Source organism: Mus pahari, chromosome 3 (assembly GCF_900095145.1).
Source record: "Mus pahari chromosome 3, PAHARI_EIJ_v1.1, whole genome shotgun sequence".
NCBI classification, from domain to species: Eukaryota; Metazoa; Chordata; class Mammalia; order Rodentia; family Muridae; genus Mus; species Mus pahari.
In genome coordinates this window covers 135486003-135506850 of record NC_034592.1, presented here as the reverse complement: position 1 = coordinate 135506850, position 20848 = coordinate 135486003, and the positions used below count along the sequence as shown (strand labels likewise).

General features: G+C 48.2%; 1 protein-coding gene across 1 annotated transcript in view; it reads right to left on the bottom strand.

Annotated features, from left to right (window-relative positions):
* Window positions 1-20848, bottom strand: part of Hck (HCK proto-oncogene, Src family tyrosine kinase) — a 44504-nt gene that overhangs the window by 5255 nt on the left and 18401 nt on the right. The window contains exons 3-11 of the mRNA XM_021191980.1: window positions 18315-18357; window positions 17508-17607; window positions 16709-16807; window positions 15287-15390; window positions 12210-12359; window positions 11651-11803; window positions 9461-9640; window positions 8453-8529; window positions 2330-2483 (exon numbers count right to left, since the gene is read on the bottom strand). Of these exons, the coding sequence (XP_021047639.1) occupies window positions 2330-2483; window positions 8453-8529; window positions 9461-9640; window positions 11651-11803; window positions 12210-12359; window positions 15287-15390; window positions 16709-16807; window positions 17508-17607; window positions 18315-18357 (1060 nt within the window). The remainder of the gene's footprint in view (window positions 1-2329; window positions 2484-8452; window positions 8530-9460; window positions 9641-11650; window positions 11804-12209; window positions 12360-15286; window positions 15391-16708; window positions 16808-17507; window positions 17608-18314; window positions 18358-20848) is intronic.

Genomic DNA, 20848 nt, shown 5'->3' with positions numbered 1-20848 from the left:
AAAAAAAAAAACAAAAAACAACAACAAAAAAAACCCTGGTCTTTGGAAATGACTTATTTTACGTGTTTTCCCTGCATATATGTATGTGTACCACATGCATGTCTGGTGCCCTCAGCATCCAAAGGAGGGTATTGGAACCATGGAACTAGGGTTAGATGATTGGGAGCCGACATGTGAGTGCCAGGACCCAGGTCCTTGGCAAAAGCAGTAAGTGCTCTTGACCACAGAACCATCTCTCCAGCCTCTCCTTTCCTTTCGAGAGACAGGGTCTCCATATCCCAGGCTCCATGGTAGCCGTCATCCTCCTGTGTGCTGCGATTCACAGCCCAACTCTAAGTCAGCCATTTTCTTTATGTCACACTTGTCTTTTGTGTGGTACTAAGGCTCAAACCCAGATCTTGAGCATGCCTGGTAGGTGCACTGCCGCCAAGCCACATCCTCAGCCACATCTAGAGTTCTCTCCATATCCCACTTATTCTTTACAGATTTAGATTATATATCCAGCTTTTCATTTTATTTTTGTACCTAGTTTAAACATCAAATCACAGCATATCCAATGGTGTGTGTGTGTTGTGTGTGTGTGTGTGTGTTGCTGGAGACTGAGCCTAGTACCATACACATGCCAGGCAAGTGTTCTGCCACAGAACCACAGCCCCTTTACTTTTTATCTTGAGACAGGGTAGTAACTACCGTGGCAGGCCTTGAACTTGTGATCTGTCTCCAGAGTAGCCTGCATTATAAGCTTGCACCTCTAGACCCGGCTAAATTATACAGATACTTAAGGTCTGCCTTTGATGGTCTGTAGCTAAGTAGCCCCTTCAGGAGGCTCCTTCCAGCTACTCTGGGACAGTACCTCCATGCTTCAGCCAGCACTCCCCCACCTCCCTTCACAGCTTTGTTGGTATAAGTGAATTTTACACCTTTAATGATATATAATGTACAAGCCATAAAATCCACACATTTAAAGTGTATGCTTCAATGATTTTTTTTTAAAGACAGGGTTTCTCTGTGTAGCCCTGTCCAGGCTGTCCTGGAACTCACCCTGTAGACCAGGCTAGCTCTGAATGCAGTGCTGGGAATAAAGGTGTAGCCACCACAGCTCCTGATGACTTTCATAGCAGCTGAAGAATTGTGAATTGCACAACATTTCACCAAATGTCATCCAGCCCCATCCCTGGCACTCAGAACCCCTTTCTTGAGTCTCCCACCCAGCCCTAGGCAACCAACCAGCCCTAGGCAACCACCCAGCCCTAGGCAACCACTGCACCATTCTGTGAATTTCATATCTAGGGTAGCAGGTATTGGTGCCTGGCCTCTACTTAGCATGCTCCCAAGGCTTCTGACAGTTCTCTCCACTCTATCAGACACTATTCCGTGGTATGGATGTCCACATGTTCTCCATCTGGTCATCAGCTGATGGGCATCAGTTACAGTTTCAGTCTGGGGCTATCATGAAGAACACTACGACCTTCATAGATGACTTTTGCCTGGTTTTGGATTCCATGATGTAGAACCTTCTGGCATCTATTCTGTTTAGATTCACTTCTTTCATTTGGATGTCATGCCTCCCCTTTAGTTGCCCATGGCATTGGTGTGTGGTGAGATGGGGTGAAGCCTATAGTCTTCCGTGTTAGTGAGGCCTCCACCACTGAATGCTACTCCCAGATCCTGGTGTAGGTTCTTTTTGTTGTTGTTGTTGTTGTTGTTTGTTTTTTGTTTTGTTTTTGTTTTCCAAGACAGGGTTTCTCTGTGTAGCCCTGGCTGTCCTGGAACTCACTNTGTAGACCAGGCTGGCCTCGAACTCAGAAATCCACCTGCCTCTGCCTCCCAAGTGCTGGGATTAAAGGCGTGCGCCACCACACCCTTTGGTGTGGGTTCTTAACTGCTGTGTGGTGCTATATTATGTGTGCAACACAGATGATACGCACACCCTATCTGTGGACATGTACATGGTTCTGGTTCTGTTTCCTGGGCATAACATTACTCTCACTTCTCACCGCTACTTGTACTTGCTGAAGTCTTCCTATCGACCTGCTCTGAAGTGTTCCTCTTCAAGTCTGGTGTGGGATTAACCTTGCCAACCTGACAGGATCTAGAATGGCCTAAGAGACGCCCCCTGGGTGTGTTTATGAAGGACTTTTTCTACATAGAGCTAATTGAGGTGGGAGGACCCATCCTGAATGTGGGTAGCGCCTTTCATGGGTTGTGGACCACATGAAAAAGGAAAGATCTAGATGAATGCCAGCATCTGTCTGCCTGCCTCCTGACTTGATGCAAGAGTCAGTCTAGGACAGATCTCTGCCCTTTCCAGGAGGGCAGCATTCCCTACCTTCCCGAGCTGTGTACTCATTGTCCTCGATGATCCGTGCCAGTCCAAAGTCAGCAATCTTACACACCAGTGATGCAGAGACCAAGATGTTGGCAGCCCGCAGGTCTCGGTGGATGTAGTTCCTCTGCTCAATGAAGGCCATGCCCTCTGAAATCTGTACCCAGAAGAGACAGTGTCATCCTCACATATTAGAAGCACCCAGAATCTGCCCCTAAAAAACTGGAAGACATCTGCATCAGTCCTGCATTTTTTTTTTTTGTCAGAAGGATCCTGGGCTCTCAACTGGCACTGCTCTGCCTGCCTATCTTAGGGTATTCTCAAGTCCTGGCTCTGCTTGTGGGCTCTTTTAGAACATCAAACTTCTGCAGAGCCCTTTGAAATGTCCTTAAGGAACAAGCAATGTGAATGTTTCCCCAGGACCCTCTGCCCCATGTCCATGAGTGTACCAGGAAGAGCCTTGATCCCACATCCACCCTCCTGGGGACAACCTCACCTCAATATACTTTCCTCACTCTTTTTTTTTTTTTTAAAGATTTATTTATTTTAGATTTATGAGTACATTGTTGCCATCTTCAGGTACACCAGAAGAGGGCATTGGATCCCATTACAGATGGTTGGAGGCACCATGTGGTTGCTGGAATTGAACTTAGGACCTCTGGAAGAGCAGTCAATTCTCTTAACCTCTGATCCAACTCTCCAGCCCTTCTCTCCTCACTCTTACATCATCCTTATCCTCAAGCCTGGAAAATTTGCCTTCTAATCCAACAAAAATCCTCAGATTGTCTATGAGTGCCTATCCAGTCCTTTGAACAGGAGGTAGGCACAGCCATTGCAGGCATGACCACAGCAGAGAAAAGGCAAGACAAGGTACCAGAGGGAACTGCAGAAGGTTCCATTGGATGATCGTGGAAACTGCCTGGGGGAGGTGACATTTTAGCAGAGAATGGGATGACCACAATCATAAGTGTGTTGAATAAGAACATTGCAGGCAGGGAGGAGGACCAGCGATCCTAGAGTAACATAGAGTCAGGTAGCTAAGCAGAGGTGGGAAAGCTGAGCTTGGGAAGGCTGAGCATCCTTGAAGGTAGGAAAGGAATTTTACTCTGAGCATGAAGAGTGATAATAGCAGACTTCACAAAGCCCTTCAGTGTAGCTGCATGCAAAATTTAAGGACCACTGTGGCTCCAAGGCAGTGTGAAGAATTCTTATTCTTAAAGCTTCTGGAAGAAAGACACATGACTGTTAGGACAAAAGAGGTGGAAGATGAAACTCCGTTGCCCAGAAAGCCTCATGTACAGTTTGCAGAACTACCTTGGAGCTCTGTGAAGGCAGACTCACTGTGACCCACTTTACAGAGATACGTGTCCTGAATGTCAGCTTCAAACCAGACTGGCTCCAGACAATCCAGAACTGCAGAACTCTGGAGGCCTGCACCCAGGAATTATCAGATGAGGTTATCTGGGGAGCCCGGAGTGTCAGAGTCTGATCAGACAGCCTAAAACAGAGCTGCCCAGTAACCGGAGGGAACCAGGTAGTGCAATTGCAAAGAATGGACAAGAGGGGGCATCAAAGGCAGTGGAAATAAGGCAGGCTTTCTGAATGAACTCTCAAGACTGATTTTTGTCTGGAATAGATGTCGTAGTGGAGTGAGACAGGGTCTGGAGGTCTGGAGAGCATGGGAAATTTACAGGGCTTCCTCGGAAGAACAGTTTGTGAAATTACTAGGAAGATACTGCAGCTTATTAATACAAACTGATAAACACGGCAGGCTTTTGTTTTTATTTTTAAAACAAACAAACAAACAAACAAAGGGCTTGGGGGGGGGTTAGGGTCCAGAGTAGTAAATAACCAGCTCATAGCTCCATAGCATGTGACTCTTACCAACCCCTGTGCCTGACACACCTATATCGCGCTGGTGGTTATGTGAGCTCATTGGGGGAAGGTATGCTAACTCCACATGGGAGGCAGTGGAGCATCATGGCTAAGTGGCTCCAGAGTTGGACCAGCTCAACTTGATCCCCAAGCTTGTGACTTCCAGCCTGTCTCCCATGTCTCATGGGAAGGCTAACCCCTGAGCTTGTACCACAGGCAAGGACAGTGTCTGCCATATAGCATTCACTTGAGAGGTGGCTAGTAATGTCATCAGAGCAGCCAAGTGTCTTGCTCAGAGCCTCATTGGCAGAGCTGGGACTAACAAAAACACCCTGCATATCACTCAACCCCTGGGACTTGATGGTAATAAGCTGATGTGGTTTCAAAACCACCAGGCAAGGTCCCCAGGTACTAGAACTTGGATCTGCTTCCAAGGAGCATCAGGGAATCACAAAACTGGTAAGCAGATCCCAGCATGGTGCTTGCATGTCTGTGTGTGAGTGTGTATGTGTGTGTGAGTGTGTGTGTGAATACGTGTGTATGTGTCTCTAATAATATAATACTGCTCTCTGCCAACTTTAATAGGAATAGCTTTCCTTCAAGAGGAAGACCTTCTTCCCCTCTCTCTTTAAATATAATTTATTTTTAGTTTTTCAAGACAGGGTTTCTCTATGTAGCCATAGCTGTCTTGGAATTCATTTTGTAGACCTTGACCCCACAGATCTGCTTGCTTCTGCCTTCTGAGTGTTGGGATCAAAGGTGTGCACCAGCACTACCTAGTTATTTGCTTTTATTTTATGTGCATTGGTGTTTTGCCTGCCTGCGTTTCTGTGTGATGGTGTTGGATCCCCAGGAGCTGGAGTTACAGACAGCTGCTCTCAACCACTAAACTATCTCTCCAGCCCAGGAATAGCTCTATTAAGATATATTTTAAAATCTATTGTATGAAATTTTATTTCACCAATAAAGTTGGGGCTAAAAACAGATATCAAACTTGAAAGCTGCATTTGATTTAGAATATTTTTGTTGTGCAGTTGGTTGACTGCAGATGCAGAACCCTCAGATACAGACTGTTCTTCATATGAACCAACTCATACAGTGCTGACATCAAAACTATGGAATTTTTCATAAAAGATTATTTTATTATATGGGTCTTTGCCCATATATGAGTCTGTGCTACGTGAATGTCTGGTGCCCTCACTGTCAGAAGAGGGTGCCAGATTCTCTAGAGCTATAGTTATAGACGCTTGTGAGCCACAGTGTGGATGCTAGGACTGAATCCAGGACCTCTGGAAGAGCAGCCAGTGCTCTTAACCACTGAGCCATCTCTCCAGATGCTGGGATAATTTTGTTGGTTGGGTTTTGGTGTGAGGAATGGAACCTGGGGCCTTTTACCTGCTATAGAAGGATTCTACACCACCATCCATGTAAGGCATCCATTCTTATGTAACAGATAAAGACTTAGTAGCCTGAAATGATAACACTGAATATTTATGTGGTACTGAGGATCAAACCTGGGACTTCACATGCGCTGGGCAAGCACACTGCTGACTAAGCCATATTCCCCAGCTGCAGGAGTGGCTCTTCTTCTTCTTCTTCTTCTTTTTTTTTTTTTTTTTTTTTTTTTTTTTTTGAGACAGGGTTTCTCTGTATAGCCCTGGCTGTCCTGGAACTCACTTTGTAGACCAGGCTGTCCTCGAACTCAGAAATCCGTCTGCCTCTGCCTCCCTTTAATCCTCTGCCGGGATTAAAGGCGTGCGCCACCACGCCCGGCATAGGAGTTGCTCTTGCTGTAGCTTTTGACTCTTGCTCACCAGCAAAGCTCCTGCTGGTCACATGCTTATACTTTAGTAACAGGCCAGACTGTTGTTTCTCAGAAGACCTGGGCCCACTTGGATGCAAGTACCCTGCCTTGATTTCCTAACCCTGCCTCTGGCATTCAGGGCTCTGAAAGTAGAACCTCTGGTTAGGCCTGCTGGGGATCTGAGCCCCTGGTATTTGCATACTCAAATGAGGTCTGACCTGGGTCTCTGCCAGGCTCAACCCTAGGTTCAGCTACAAACTCTCTCAGTTCCCACTGGGCTGTATGCCACATCCCTTTCATCCTTGCCACCGTCTGGCTCAGGCTGACCAGGCTCAGCCATTTCTTTGCCTTTTTGACCTTTCGAACAGGCTGTTTCTTTTTGTCTAGAACTTCTTCCTTACCCTCTGCATGTGTGGAATTTCTAACCCCCAGGCTCCTGGAACTAGAGACCTCTTTCTCAGTGAAACCTTCTCTGATGGCTCCTGGACCAGGCTGTGCATTCATTCCCACAGCACCACTGTCCTCCAGGTTTTCCCCCAGAGAGCGGAGAGCAGGAGTTGGTAGAAACTGGCTGTTCATGGAATGTGGCTGTGGGGCAGGTGAGAAAGAATGTTAGCTGGCTTTGTACAGCGTTGGCAATAGAACCCAGGGTGTGTGCACCCAGGAAACCTCTGGACGACTGAACCATTTTTGTTTTGCTTATTTATTTTAAATGGGGGTTTTAAGGTGTGTCCCCGAGGCTTACATAGCCCCCTTCTCTTTGCTGAATTCTTGCTCTTCAGACTCTGAGCCAGGGCCCTGGGGGGAGGTGGTGGGCCTTTAAGAGAGCCCATCATCGTTTAAAGCCTGTGGTCTCATCTGCAAGTGAACTGCATAAAGCCAGTGGTGTTTGCCATTTCATTATTGTGGGAGCCACCCCTCCCCTTAAGCCCTGCAGTTTAGGCTGTAGAGCCTCCCTGGGCTTCAGTTTCCTCACCTGAACTTCACTTTTCTTTCTTCTTTTCTTTTCTTTTCTTTTCTTTTCTTTTCTTTTCTTTTCTTTTCTTTTCTTTTCTTTTCTTTTCTTTTCTTTTCTTTCTTTCTTTCTTTCTTTCNTTTTCTTTTCTTTTCTTTTCTTTTCTTTTCTTTCTTTCTTTCTTTCTTTCTTTCTTTCTTTCTTTCTTTCTTTCTTTCTTTCTTTCTTTCTTTTAATGACACACTGTGCAGCTCAAGTCTAGCCTGGCCCTCCTGATCTTCCCTCTGCCTCCTGAGTGTTATGATTACAGTCATTCACCATTGTGCTCCGTTTGTACTTAAATTCTTCATACCTCTGTTTCAGGTCTGTAAGATGGGATGACAATTACCTTCCTACATTTGCCTGCCAGGACTCTGGGTTTGGCTGCTGTGACTGACTTTGGCCAATAGGGTATTGACAAGTCAGTGCAAACAGAGGCTTACCCACTGCCTGCATCTTGAACAGGTCCCTCTTGGAGCTCTGATACTGGGCTGTGAAGAAATACTGAGGGCTGAGGGGCTACACGGGGAGAAGTTGTAAGGATGAACGTCACCTTGGACATGCTCCTCACGCCACCTTAGTGCATAGAGTGGTGCTATAGTCAGTCCAGAGAATCATAGGAAATATTCAGTGTTATCATTTCAGGCTACTAAGCCTTTATCTGTTACATAAGAATGGATGCCTTACATGGATGGTGATGTAGCTCAAATGTAGAATCCTTCTATGGCAGGTACAAGGCCCCAGGTTCCATTCCTCACACCAAAAACCAACCAACAAAATTATCCCAGGATCTGGAGAGATGGCTCAGTGGTTAAGAGCACTGGCTGCTCTTCCAGAGGTCCTGGATTCAGTCCTAGCATCCACACTGTGGCTCACAAGCGTCTATAACTATAGCTCTAGAGAATCTGGCACCCTCTTCTGGCATCTGAGGGTACCAGACATTCATGTAGCACAGACTCATATATGGGCAAAAGACCCATATAATAAAATAATTAATCTTTTATGAAAAATTCCATAGTTTTGATGTCAGCACTTTATAAGTTAGTTCATATGAAGAACAGTCTGTATCTGAGGGTTCTGCATCTGCAGTCAACCAACTGCACATCAAGAATATTCTAAAAACAATCGCATCTATATTCAGTGTCTATAGACTTTAAGCGGTCATTATCTCTTATACAATACAAAATGATAACTATTTACATAGCATGTATGTTAGATTCCATAAGCCACCTAGAGATGCTTTAAGTAGCATACAAAGGAATGTGCCTAGGCTATTTGCAAATACACTACTTTCTATAGGTGACTTTAGCATACAGAAGTCTTTGAGTACTTGGAGTACTATGACTAGGCCTTGTGTATGTGGGGAGCATGAGTATTCACACAAAAGACACAGAGCATGCAAATGACGTCACCTTTCCTGTCACCTCTCCTGATTGTCGCTGGCACAGCTCACCTGGGCTGAGAAATCAATGAGTTTTGGTAGTGGCTGCTTGCTGCCTTCTTCACTCTTGAGAAAGTCCAGCAGGCTTCCTGCAGAGAGGAGTGAGAAGGAACATGGACTACTACTCCTTAGTGAGAAATAAGTAACAGTTTTTCATAGCAATGGAGATTTTTCCTCTTTGCAGTACAGGGACTGAACCCAGAGCCTCACACACGCTAGGCAAGCACTGAGCTACATCTCCAGCCAACTTTCTTCCTCTTCCTCCTCCTCCTCTCCTCCTCCTCCTCCTCCTCCTCCTCCTCCTCCTCCTTCTTTTTCCTCCTCCTTCTTCTTCTCCTTCTTCTTTCTCTTGTTTGTTTTTTGAGACAAGGCTTCTCTGTGTTGTCCTGGCTGTCCTGAAAGTCAATTTGTAGACCAGCCTGGCCGGCCTTGAACTCACAGAGATCTGCTTGCCTCTGCCTCCCAAGTGCTGTGATTAAAGGCAAGCCGGGTATGACTTTCTTCTTGAGATAGTGCCTTGTTATGTTGTTCAGAATGGTCTCTGATCCCCGGACTCCAGCTATTTTTCTACTCCAGCTAGTAGACTAGTCTCGACTCCCAGCGTTCATCCCTGCCCAGCCGCAGTGCTAGTTAAAGACACATCTACTTACTGCTCCTAGTGTCTGAGTGCTAGAGCTTGAATTTTTCTGAAAGGACTTTTTAGTTGCTTACTAACTCTTTGGCTGATGCAGCCCCATGAACCTGGGTGTCCAGGGCATGGCTTTAGAAAGCTGGCTGGTTGTAGATTTGTAGACTTGAAAAGTAGAAAAAGCTTTGAGTTTTCAAGTCACATTGGATGTTGTTGTATGAGATGTTTATCCAGAAATGACCAGGGACTGAAAATGACTATAAACCAACTGTTCTAAAACTAACTAACTAACTCACTTACTCACTCTGAGAAGCCAGGTGTGGAGACACACATCTGTAATCCCAGCACTTGAGACACTGAGGCAGGACAGCTACAAGACTGAGGTGTTGTACCTTTGGCCATGAACTCCGTGACAATAAAGATGGGCTCCTGAGAGACCACGGCGTGTAGCTTCACCAGCTTGTCATGCTGCAGTGTCTTCATCAGGTTGGCCTCGGCCAGGAAGGCCTCCACAGACATGCTCCCCGGCTTCATTGTCTTCACCGCCACTTTGGTGTGCTTGTTGTAGGTGGCTGGGGAAGCATGGAGCATGGAGGGTAGTTAGGACCCAGCTGCCCTGGAGGAGCCCTCCCTGCCCATCTTAGGCCTTTAAGACACAGAGAGGGCACAGCTGTGGCCTGGACATCGGTTCCCTGCCTAGCTGAGTACAACTGAAACACCTAACTAAGTTCTCTTGGCTGTCTTCCTCACCTGCTAAATGGAAGGGATAAGCTCTCACTGAAGGGCTATTTGCAAGACTGTAAACTCCTCCAGTCTGGGCTTGGGACACATGCTTGTCATTCTAGACACTTGTCACTCTCAAGACAGTGAAGTAGGAGGACTGGAGACTCCAGGCCAGCCCATGACTCAGAAGACAAAGGCTGAGACTGGACCTCAGTAGCACAGAACTTGCTTAGCGCATACAGGATACTGAGTTTAATCCCTGGTACTATAACAGTAATGATGGTAGTAACCCTTAAGCCACCAGTTAGACTGTGACATGAGCCTGCATAGCGTGTAAGCTTAACACTGCCTTGAAACAAATGCCAGATTCACTATGTCCCATAGACTCTGCTTGGCCTGATCATGCCTACTTTTCTGTCATCCACCAAGATCACCTCCGACACATGCTCAAACTAGAGACTGAACCAGGGTCTCATACTAGGAAAGTGCTCTACCACTGAGCTATATCCCAGCGCCCTTTTCATGTTTTATTTTGAAGCAGGGTTTTACTAAGTTCTTCAGGTTGGCCTTGAACTTGAGTCCTCCTGTCTCAATATAGTAGCCGGGATGGTAGGCATATATCACTAGGCCTGGCTCAATAAATTCACTCTTGCTTTCTTTAAAAAATAAAATAAAATAAATTACTCCATCTCTGTCTGTCTGTGTGTGTCTCTGTATGTCTCTCTGTCTCTCTCTCTCTCTCTCTCTGTGTGTGTGTGTGTGTGTGTGTGTGTGTGCATACCTGTAGGTCATAGAATGATCTTTGCCAGCAGTTCCTTCTTTTCAGTGTGGGTTTCTGGGTTTGAACTCAGATCATCAGGTTTTTGCAGCAAGCCCTTTTACCCAGTGAGCCATCTCTCTGGCCTCACTCTGGCTTTTACACAGGAACCATTCTGCATACACCTGTTCCTCAAGTCCTCAGCCGCAGGGACTGGCCACATGCTGTTCTCTTGCCCCATCCCACCCTGCTCCATTTGGTGGCTCTGCTTTTATACATGCTTTTCTTTCTCTGTGTGCCTTGGATGCCGGGAAGCTCAAATCCACATCTGTGGTGTTTGTAGTGAGAGCATGGGGTCTCACGGGACGGTTCTTTTTGTTTGTTTGTTTGTTTTGTTTGCCCCAGCTTTGCTCCTCAAATCTGTCTTTCCTCCTTGCACTTCCTTATGGCTTCATTTACTTAGCACCTGGCATGTAGCAGGCGGGCTTTTGGTAAATGTAGTTGAGCCACAGGCTTTGAAAACTTTATCTGGCTGAATGTTTGCATCTCTACAAGCTGCCGCCTTTCCATCTGCCACACAGAGGAGTGTTAACACGGTGGGCCAGGTATTGTGACTATCTACCTCCCCATGAAACATAAATTGCTGTTCTCAAGGTACTGGGCCAAGGACCACAGGGGTGTGCCAGGCCTTTCTGGTGTGCCATCATGTCTGGAATGTCACTGGAATGACATTGTGGCTCATGGTCTGAACAGTTTAGTCTTTAGTTGCCAGCATTGGACTCACCTGAAAACCCAAGCCCTTTCCCCTCACTATGAATTTTCACCATCACAAGAGGCACCGAGTATGTTGGCCCCACAAGGTAACCCGCTCCCAACTCCACACGACAGAGAAACCACCCCATCCAGGACTCAGGCAGTTCTTTGACCTTCAGGCCTGGCCACAAAGGCAAATTAGTGATTTCCTAGTAGACAATTTGGTTTGCTATCTGAGGAGTGGCCTCCTGTGGTTATTATTTAAATTCCCCCCTGCTGGGTGATAGCCCCGTACCCCCAGGGCCCTCCCAGTGCGGGCTTTGTGGACTCTGCCCCCCCCCCTCCTTACCCATCCACACTTCTCCAAATTGCCCAGCTCCGAGTTTCTTCTCCATCTGGAGGGATTCTCGAGGTATCTCCCAAGCATCTTTCTCCCATGGCTTCTGGGGTTTGGGGGACACACAGGGCACTGACAGCTTCTGGCAGAGCCCATCCTTCCCCTCTGAAAGAGAGTGCCCAGTCAGCAGGTGGGACATTCCCCAAATCTCAGAGCATGATGAAACGACGCCTGTATACCTCCACCCTCATGTCCAACCGGCCTAAACTTCAGGGGTGCCCAGTGTGACTGCCTGGCAAAGCCAGGAAATCTGAGTGCAGAACTGCATGCCACCTGGGTTCTAAGAAACAGGCCCCTCCCAGTGGAGGCTCATGGTATGATACAGCACTTGCCTAGCAAGCAGTAGACCCTGGTTCCTTCTCCAGAACCAAACGACCATTGCAAAGCAAACCAAGGTGCTGAGGAATAGAAGCTGTGGCTAGTGACTGCATCACAGCCGGGCCACACTGCAGTGACGAGCAGTTTGGGCTCTTCAGTCAAATGTGGAGGCATGGCCTTGAGCAAGACTCACTTTTGTAGTGGAGCACGAGTTCCTGCAGGCTGCTGAAGGTGCTCCTTGGAGAGATGTAGAAGCCCCCACTGTCCAGCGTCCGGATCTTATAGTGCTTCACTGTGTCTCCGTGCTGGGGGTCAAAGTCTCGAACAGACAACGAGTAGCTCCCTGCATTGGTCCAAGAGAAGCACCTCAGAATGGCACCTTGGAAGCCTGCTACCTGATGTCAGTACCTTGACATCCTTATGATGCCCCCCCCCCATAGGTCTCTGCTGGCAGCGACTGGGCATGCGCCACCTGAGCAGAGGCTAACGTCATTAAGAGTGGGCTGAGGCATTGGGCTGCCTGGGTGCCCATCCCAGCTCTGCAGTTCTCAGCTGTGAGCCCTTGGCTAAATGACCACTGGACCTTTTTATGCCTTAGTTTCCTCGCCAGTAAAATAAGAGTCATTATGCCTTTCCCTCATCAGTTTGCCCCATGATCAACAGAAGTAATACTTGTGACTTGGAAAAGTAAGCTGACTGTCATTATTGATTCATTATTTCTGATCCATCATCTATTCATCCATCCATCTATCTATCTATCTATCTTCTATACCATTTATCTGTCTGTATCTATTTAGTGAAGAAAAAGCCAGGATACTATACTAATTTGAGGGAGGGAGTGAAGGAAGAAGGGAGGGAGGGAGGGAGAGAGAGAGAGAGAGAGAGAGAGAGAGAGAGAGAGAGAGAGAGATACAAATAAAAAGAAAGAACAAAAAAAATCTGGTCTGATTACTAAAGTGTGAAAACACTGTAGTCAGCTGCGTGGTACCCAGGATGCTCTTATGTGAACACCTGCAGCTGGGAATATGTGACTTTACATGACAGTGTCCAGGGGGTCCCACCGAACTCAGAGGGGTCTTTAACAGAGGGAGGCAGTTCGTGAACGTGCTGGTGGAACTAGGTGTTGGAGAGGAACAGCCATGAGCCAAGCAGCACGTGTGGCCTTTCAAAGGCCACAAGGACAGAAAATGAAATGGAGCCCTGCCCCCTGCCTCACAAGCCTCCAAAATGAGCCAGCCCCACAGACACCTTGACCAGAGCCCAGCTAGCCCAGACTCTTGGTTTCCAAAACTGAGAGATCATACAGATGTGTGGCTCTAAACTGTCCAGCTTGCAGTAAGCTATGACTTGGATTGTCACGCAGACCAGAGACACACAAGCCTTCCAATCTGTGACCGCAGTCCACCACGTGTGAGCTATGTAACCTAGCTCCCCTGGCTTTCATTTTTCCTCCTTCTTATAATAGCACAATGTCATTGAGGGAAGTTTAGATTGTTGAATGACAGCTGACAGCAAGCCAAGCTGTTCTAAGCATGCTGGCCAAACGAACAGTGAATGACGGGGAACAGTGTGCGTTTTCATCAATTAAAATTACTTGGATCGTATCATTCATCACAGTGAATAGTCCCATGAGGCAGATGCTTTATAGACTTATCGGCCTCACTTTACAGGTGACATACTCACTTGGAGTCACACAGCTGGCAAGTAGTACATTTGGGTTCCAAGCCTGTCCAGTTGACTCCAGGGCCCCTTCTTAGCCTATCCCAGTCACGGGGAGCCTGGTGTACCTGGTGCTAGACAGCGTGTGCAGGATCTGGAAAGCAGCCAAGCACTTGGGACCATGTTCTAAGTCAGGCAGGTCCCCAGCAAGCCCTCACTTCCAGGGGGCTGTGGAAGCAAGCCCAGTCCATTCTCCTGTCCACAGGTCTGCCACGGGCTGTTGGTTTCTTTGCTTCTCAGTAGAACTAGACAGGCCAATCACTAAACTACTCTAGGTACAGCAGGAGACAAGCTGGCCTCCCTGCAGCCTAAATGCTCGCAGACCTCAGACAGAGACCAAATGGCTGGTCCCAGACTCTCAGATGCCTTGATGCCCCCCAAACTATGTGCCTCATAGTACCAACTAGGTCACACTTTATACAGCTGGCCTGGCCTGTTCCAATCAAGTGGTCTGAGTTCAAAGAGCCAAAGGCTCACTGTGCACATGGAATCTGAACTCATGCACACAGCATGTGGCACTGCTGTCCCAGGGAAACTTACCCAGGGGAGTGCCAGTCGGAACCAGCCTATGTGGTTCAAGGTGATTTTTTTTTTTCTTTAGATGATAGGGTTTCTTCGTGTAGTCCTGGATGTTCTGGTTCTCGCTCCATAGACCAGGTTGGCCCTGGACTTAGAGATCCTCCTGCCTTTGTGTAGTCCTGGATGTTCTGGTACTTGCTCCATAGATCAGGCTGGCCCTGGACTTAGAGATCCCCCTGCCTTTGTGTAGTCCTGGATGTTCTAGTACTCGCTCCATAGACCAGGCTGGCCCTGGACTTAGAGATCCCCCTGCCTTTTCGGTGTTTTTATTTTATTTTTAAACTCTGGTCACCCATTCCAGATGACTCCTTGCCAACACGGAGATTTTGGGACAAAACTCTTGACACCAGTCACATCTTCCCATCCACATGCCCACAAAAGAGCTTCCTCCCTTACATCTTATGGGGTAGGGGACATGCATGTCACTGTCATGCTTGTAGAGGTCAGAGGACATCTTCAGCTGTAGGTCCTTCCCTTTTATTGTGTAGGTTCTGGGGATGGAACTCAGCTTGCCATGACCTTGGGCATCTCCAGCTGAGCCATCTCACTACCCCTTCCCCATCGAGAGAGAATTTTAGGTGAGTCCCAGAGGCACAGGGCCAGGCCCTGTTTTGGGTCAAGTTCTATCTCACATAGCACTGTTTCCTCTCCTGGGAGGAATGGGACTTGTGGACAGGACAAAGTAGTGTGGCTATTTAAAACAGACCAGGATCTAGTGGGGACCAAGTTTCAGCATGATGTTTGTTTGCTTTTGTGGCTCAAGCCACTTCTGATCATCTAAGCCTGCATCTTCTAAAACTAGAAGCTACCTAGTACAGGCCCTTAACCCTCTTCTTGCTCAGAGCAGCAAATGACAGGAAAAAACTTGGCAGTATGGCCACTTGACTGAGCTGTTCAACCCTCCTCAGAGAACTTCCCTAGGGTCAGAGAGGCGCCTTGCCTGGGCACAGGAGGAGGGAGGGCTGGCATCACCTTTGGTGGTCTCACTGTCCCGGATCATGAAGGAGCCCAGCATGTTGCCTGGAGCCAGGAGGTGGCGCTCTGCATCCTTCCGGCTGATCCCCTTGAAGAACCACCTGTCGGGAATGAATGAGGGACAGTGAGACTCAGGATGGACCAGCCTGCCCTGCTCACGTGCTGCCCCAGGCCATACAGAGCACAGCCCACTCAGACCTCGGAGCCCAAGCACCTGACCTCAGGAAGCATCGGTTTTCTTACTTTTGGGGGGGTGGGTCAGTGGGAAACAGCTATTATTTTTCTTCTTTGCTATTTTAGGTACTTATGGAAAAGTTCATGTCGTAGTGCCTGAAGTTCTTTTCATCCTCACGAGAATAAGGAGCAGCTCGTGTACCACAATGGGGAGAGAGTCCCGAACAGATATCAGCATGCTTGACGCAAGCCTGCCAGGTGACTTTTGTTCTATGGGTCTCTGCTGCCTAAGTTATCAATAAGGGAGAAAGATAGCTAACATTCATAATTCCCCCCCCCCCTTTTGATACAGCACTTTATTATATAGCTCTGCTGTTCTGGATCTCACTATGTAGACCAGGCTAGCCCTGAACTCAGAGATCCATCTGCCTCTGCCTTCCGAGTGTTGGGATTAAAGAACTGTGCCACTAAGCTTAGCTCATTTGTCAATTAAAAAATTATTAATTTTCTCTCTCTCTCTCTCTCTCTCTCTCTCTCTCTCTCTCTCTCTCTCTCTCGTGTGTGTGTGTGTGTGTGNGTGTGTGTGTGTGTGTGTGTGTGTGTGTGTGTGTGTGTGGGCATGTGTGATCTGGTACCCAGGGAAGCCAGAAGGGTGTGAGATCCCCTAGAGCTGGAGTTACAGGCAGTTGTGAACTTCCATGTTCGGGTTGGGAACTGAACTTGAGTGGTTCGGAAGGGCAGCCCGTGTTCTTAACCATTGAGCTTCCGCCCCAACTCATCAAGAGCTTATAATGCACCTGGCTGTACGTGATCATCACCTTTATTCTTCTTATTTTATAGTGCTCATAGCAGAGAACAGAGAAGATAAGGGGCTTGTCTCGGGGTACACAGCTTGGAAGTGGAAGAGTCAGGATTAGAACCTAGGCAATCTAACCCCAGAGCCAGGTGTGAGGGCTCAACACTTGAGAGGGAGGCAGACAGTGTGTGTGCAGACAATAATAAAAAAAGCAACGTCCCTTTTTGCCGGTGGGATATGTTCAGAAGGAAGTGAAAAGGCCTCTCTGAGAGAGTCACAGAGGGACCATTTTGGACAGGTCTGAGACCTGAAGCATGGGAATGACCCAGCCAAACCAAGAGCCCCAGGCAGAGGGTGCCACACAGGGGAGAGAGTGTGTGCAGAGATGCTAAGGTGGCAGGCCAGTTTTGCTCCGGCCACCTTCTGGAAGGCAGAACTGGAACACTTACTCCTCAGTTTCCAAAGAGTTAACTCGAGCCACATAGTTGCTTGGGATGTAGCCTTCCTTCCGGGTAGCCAGGGACCGTGCTTTCCACCACTCTCCAGCCCTAAGGAAACAGAGGGAGAGAGGATCAGCCGGTGCAGAAACCTTCTTCAGTCTGCTGTGGCCCCCCACTTGGGCCTAGAAGCTCTCCTTCCCACCCTCAGGAAGCAAGGAGGGTGGGGGTGGGGTACCTAGCCTGTGCTGAGGAGTCTCCACAGGAGTCTGGGCTGAAACCACAGACTGGGTCTTTGGATCCATTTTTTTTCCTGGACTTGTGTCCTTGGCTGGACTACCTGACCCAATCCAGGACCTGTGTCCTAGAAGCACTCACGCTGGTTCAGTTTCGGCCCAAAGGAGAAGGCTTCGGGCTCAAGAGTTTGGCTACACATGACGAGGTATCATTCCCAGATCTCAGTACATTCGGAACTCTTGTAAGAGGTCCTGATGCTGAAGAGGCTGTGACTGTCACAGGTGGGGAGCTCAGAGACCCTGGGATTTCTGAAGGGGCCAGGCCCACAGGGCAGCCTGGAGCCCAGACACTTAGGCCTCCATCACTTCGGAAGGCTTTGTGGAGAGCCTGTCAGAGAGGTCATAGTTTTCATCTCTGGTTTGGTTACTAAGAGGTAGGTCCTATATGGTGTTCAGTCAGATTCTCATCATTTACTCCCAGAATTTGGCTGTTAGGCTCTTTAAGGATGCAAAACAGAAGTGTAGCTAAGCCCTGCAGGTGGGTGTGTCTCAAGGGAGACCAGGCTAGAACTCACTCCTCCAGCACCACCATCTGGTCTCCCTTCTGGAAGCTGAGGTCTTCACGGTGAATAGCCTCATAGTCGTACAGTGCGACCACAATGGTATCCTCAGAACCTGTCAGGAAGGGAGATGCCAAGATGGGTCCCCGTGCCATCCCTGCCCCCAGTTCCCGACTCCTTTGTACCAGAGCAGCCCCCTGTGCTGGGGCCTGTGCTGGTTAGAGCCTTCAGGGATCTGTTCACACCACTGGACAGCATTCTAGAAAGACAAGAGCCCGGGCAAGGAGCTCAGGTAATTCAGAGGCTATTCAAGGATGCTGGTTAGTTTTTGTCACCTCGACACAAAGTAGAGTCACCTGGGAAGAGGGAACATCAAAGATAGAGTAGGTCAATCAGATTGACTGGTGGGGAAGTCTGCAGGGATTTTTTTTTCCCTTCTAGATTGATGGTTGTTGTGGAGGGATTGATGGTTGGCTGGCCCACTAGGGACCGTGCTGCCCCTGAAGAGTTGCTTTTGGGTTGTATAAGAAAGTATGTTGAGCAAACCAGTAAGCACCTTTTCTCTGCTTCAGTTCCTGCCTCTAGCTTCCTGCTGGGTTCCCGTTCTGACACTCCGATTTCCCTCAGTGACAGACTGTGACCCACAGATTGCAAGATGAAATAAACCCTCTCCTCCCCCAAGTTGCTTTTAGTCAGAGTGTATTAATCACAGCTTCACAAGAACCAAGTACAGATGACTTTGACTTTTCCCCATCAGTTACAACTCAGAACCTAAGCTTGTGGATGTATCCGATGCCGAGACCCCTGCTTCCAGATACTCACCCTCCACAGACCCTGGGGACATGCTGTTGCTGTTGTTTGGCCCCTGCAGGAAGAAACAGGAAAAGGACATGGGTCTGAAATTGTGAGGCGCCTGTGTTGAAAAGGTCACCCTTTTCAACCCACCTGGGTCTTGGTAGGAGAGAATTACAGACATAGGCAGGGTCAAATGGCATGATAAAGAACAGAGTCTGAATATGGATGGGGCTATCTTAACGTGTGATCGGGACCCTGGCCTTGAAATACTGGGAAGGGCTGGGTTGATCCTCCCACCCAGAGAGGGAACCGGTCCAGATCTGTGTTGTTTAGAGATGCCTGATGGTACCTTGGGTCTACCAGGTTTCTCACGGACAGACTCCATCATGTGCATGGAGCAGTCTGACCAAAGGGGCACTGCCATCAGGACCACAGGTCTCCAAGTATCATTTAGATGACATCACACAAATTCCTGGGTGAAAACGGCGACTTCTGCTGACCATCCCATTACTGAAGCTGGACATGGCGGTGCACATATGTAATGCCAGCACTGGGAACCGAGCAGGATTCCCGTGTGTGCCAAGCATCCTGGACTAGATAGACAGGGAGAGCCTGTCTTCCAAAGCAAGCACACGCAACTCATCATGTCTATATAAAGCACGTGTATGTATTTCCTGTGCATACATATATGGTAGTGTGGTGGTAAATCCACAGAAAAGGGTTTTTATGTGTCCACAGCAAACTGACATTGATTGTTGCTTTTAGGGGATGTGGCACTTGCAGGGCTCCATAAGTCACGACTTCTCATCGTCAATAAGAGGGTGCCTCATGTCACACATGCTGTGAGACATTTGAGGAAGCACTGAGAGATGCTTGTTTTTTGTTTTGTTTTGAAAGACTCTCAAAGGTTCTGTAAGATGTCCTGTAAGATGCCTGTGTCATCCTGGGTTTCTCAAACAGACATACTTTCTTAACTTACTGCCACCTCTGGCCGAGCACCGCACAGGAGGGAATAACTTGACAACTTGCACCCCTTCAGCTGTCCTCAGAGTCAGGCCATACACATCAGGAGAAGATCCAGGAATGGCTTCTTAGGGCAACACTACCCAGATCAGGATACCAGCAGTGTGAGAAGTTTGTATAGCCACAGGCTGTGCTAATGGAGGCCACGTGCAAAGAGAGAGGTGATCATGACATTCTCCTCCCTTTCCCAGGCACAGTCCTGCTCTGAGCCTCACGATTAAGAGACTGAGGACTTGTGGGACAGAAGTCTAGGCCTCCTGTCCTGAAAAAGAAGGCTCAGAAGGGCTGGACCCGAGTTTGATTTTGCCTTCTGTCTGTGAGCTGTCACTGTGTGAAGGGACTGGATGTGTTTGGGGGCAGGCTTGGGATGAAGAAAGGGGGGCTATGCATAACTGACCTCCTTTTAACATGAGGAAGAACTTAAAAAAATATCATGTGTGTTCTGTGAGTGCATGATGTGTAAGTGTGGCTGCTGCTGCTGCTGTCATAGTGCGCATGCGCTTGTCGGAAGGGACCGGTGGACTCGTTTCTCTCCTTCTACCTTTATGTGAGTTCTGGGGTCTTAACTCAGGCAGTTAAGCTTGCAATGCAAGCGCCTTTACTCCTGACCCCTCTCACTGACCCAGGGAGAGCTTTCTTGCTTACTTACTTAGTATTTTATGTGTCTTTGTGTTTTGCCTGTGCATATGTCTATGTGAGCATGTTGAATCAGACAGAAGTGAGTTGCCATGCGAGTTCTCTGAAAGAACAGTCAGTGCTCTTAACCTCTGAGCCATCTCTCCAAACCCCAGGAAGAACTTCTTAAGGGACCAGTGATTGAAGGGGTGCACTCCACTTTGGGAAGCACTAAGAATGGTGGGCTCCCCTCGCCACTCGCAAATGAAGAAAGGATCAGGGGCTGCAGAGCAGCCACAGCACCAGGTTTGGAGTTAAAAGACCCTGGACTCGATGGCTTTCCAGAACCACCGAGATTCTTTGAACCCTGATGACAAGCAGCATCCTCCTGCTTCCTAGGTCCAAGTGAAGATTGCCAGGGACACAAAATGCTCCTTGTGCCCTGTCACAGAGAGAGACAATAGTGGGACAGAGTGGGAGTCTGGAGAAGATACTAACAATTACACCTGCTACGCAGCTGTGAGTACAGCCATGTCCACCGCTCCTGTCATTTCCTGCTGTAGTGCTTTCAGTGGCTGTGTGGGACCAGCCACCTGCTGTGGCTGCCACCACTATTACCCTATGACTACCTCAACCACAGCACCTGGTGTGAGCGTTCACCTCTGCCTCAGTAACTTTCACTTTTATGCTCCTGCCAACCATGTGGTCTTTGTTAGGCCATTCTTCCTCCAGATTCATCCACTTGTTTTGTTTTTTTGAGACAAGATCTCTCACTGGCAGAACATCCTCGGATTAGATTAGGCTGTCTGACAGCATGCCCCAGGAATCTGCTTGCCTCTGCCTCTCCACTGCTGGGATTAAAAGTCTTCCTTCCTTCCTTCCTTCCTTCCTTCCTTCCTTCCTTCCTTCCTTCCTTCCTTCCT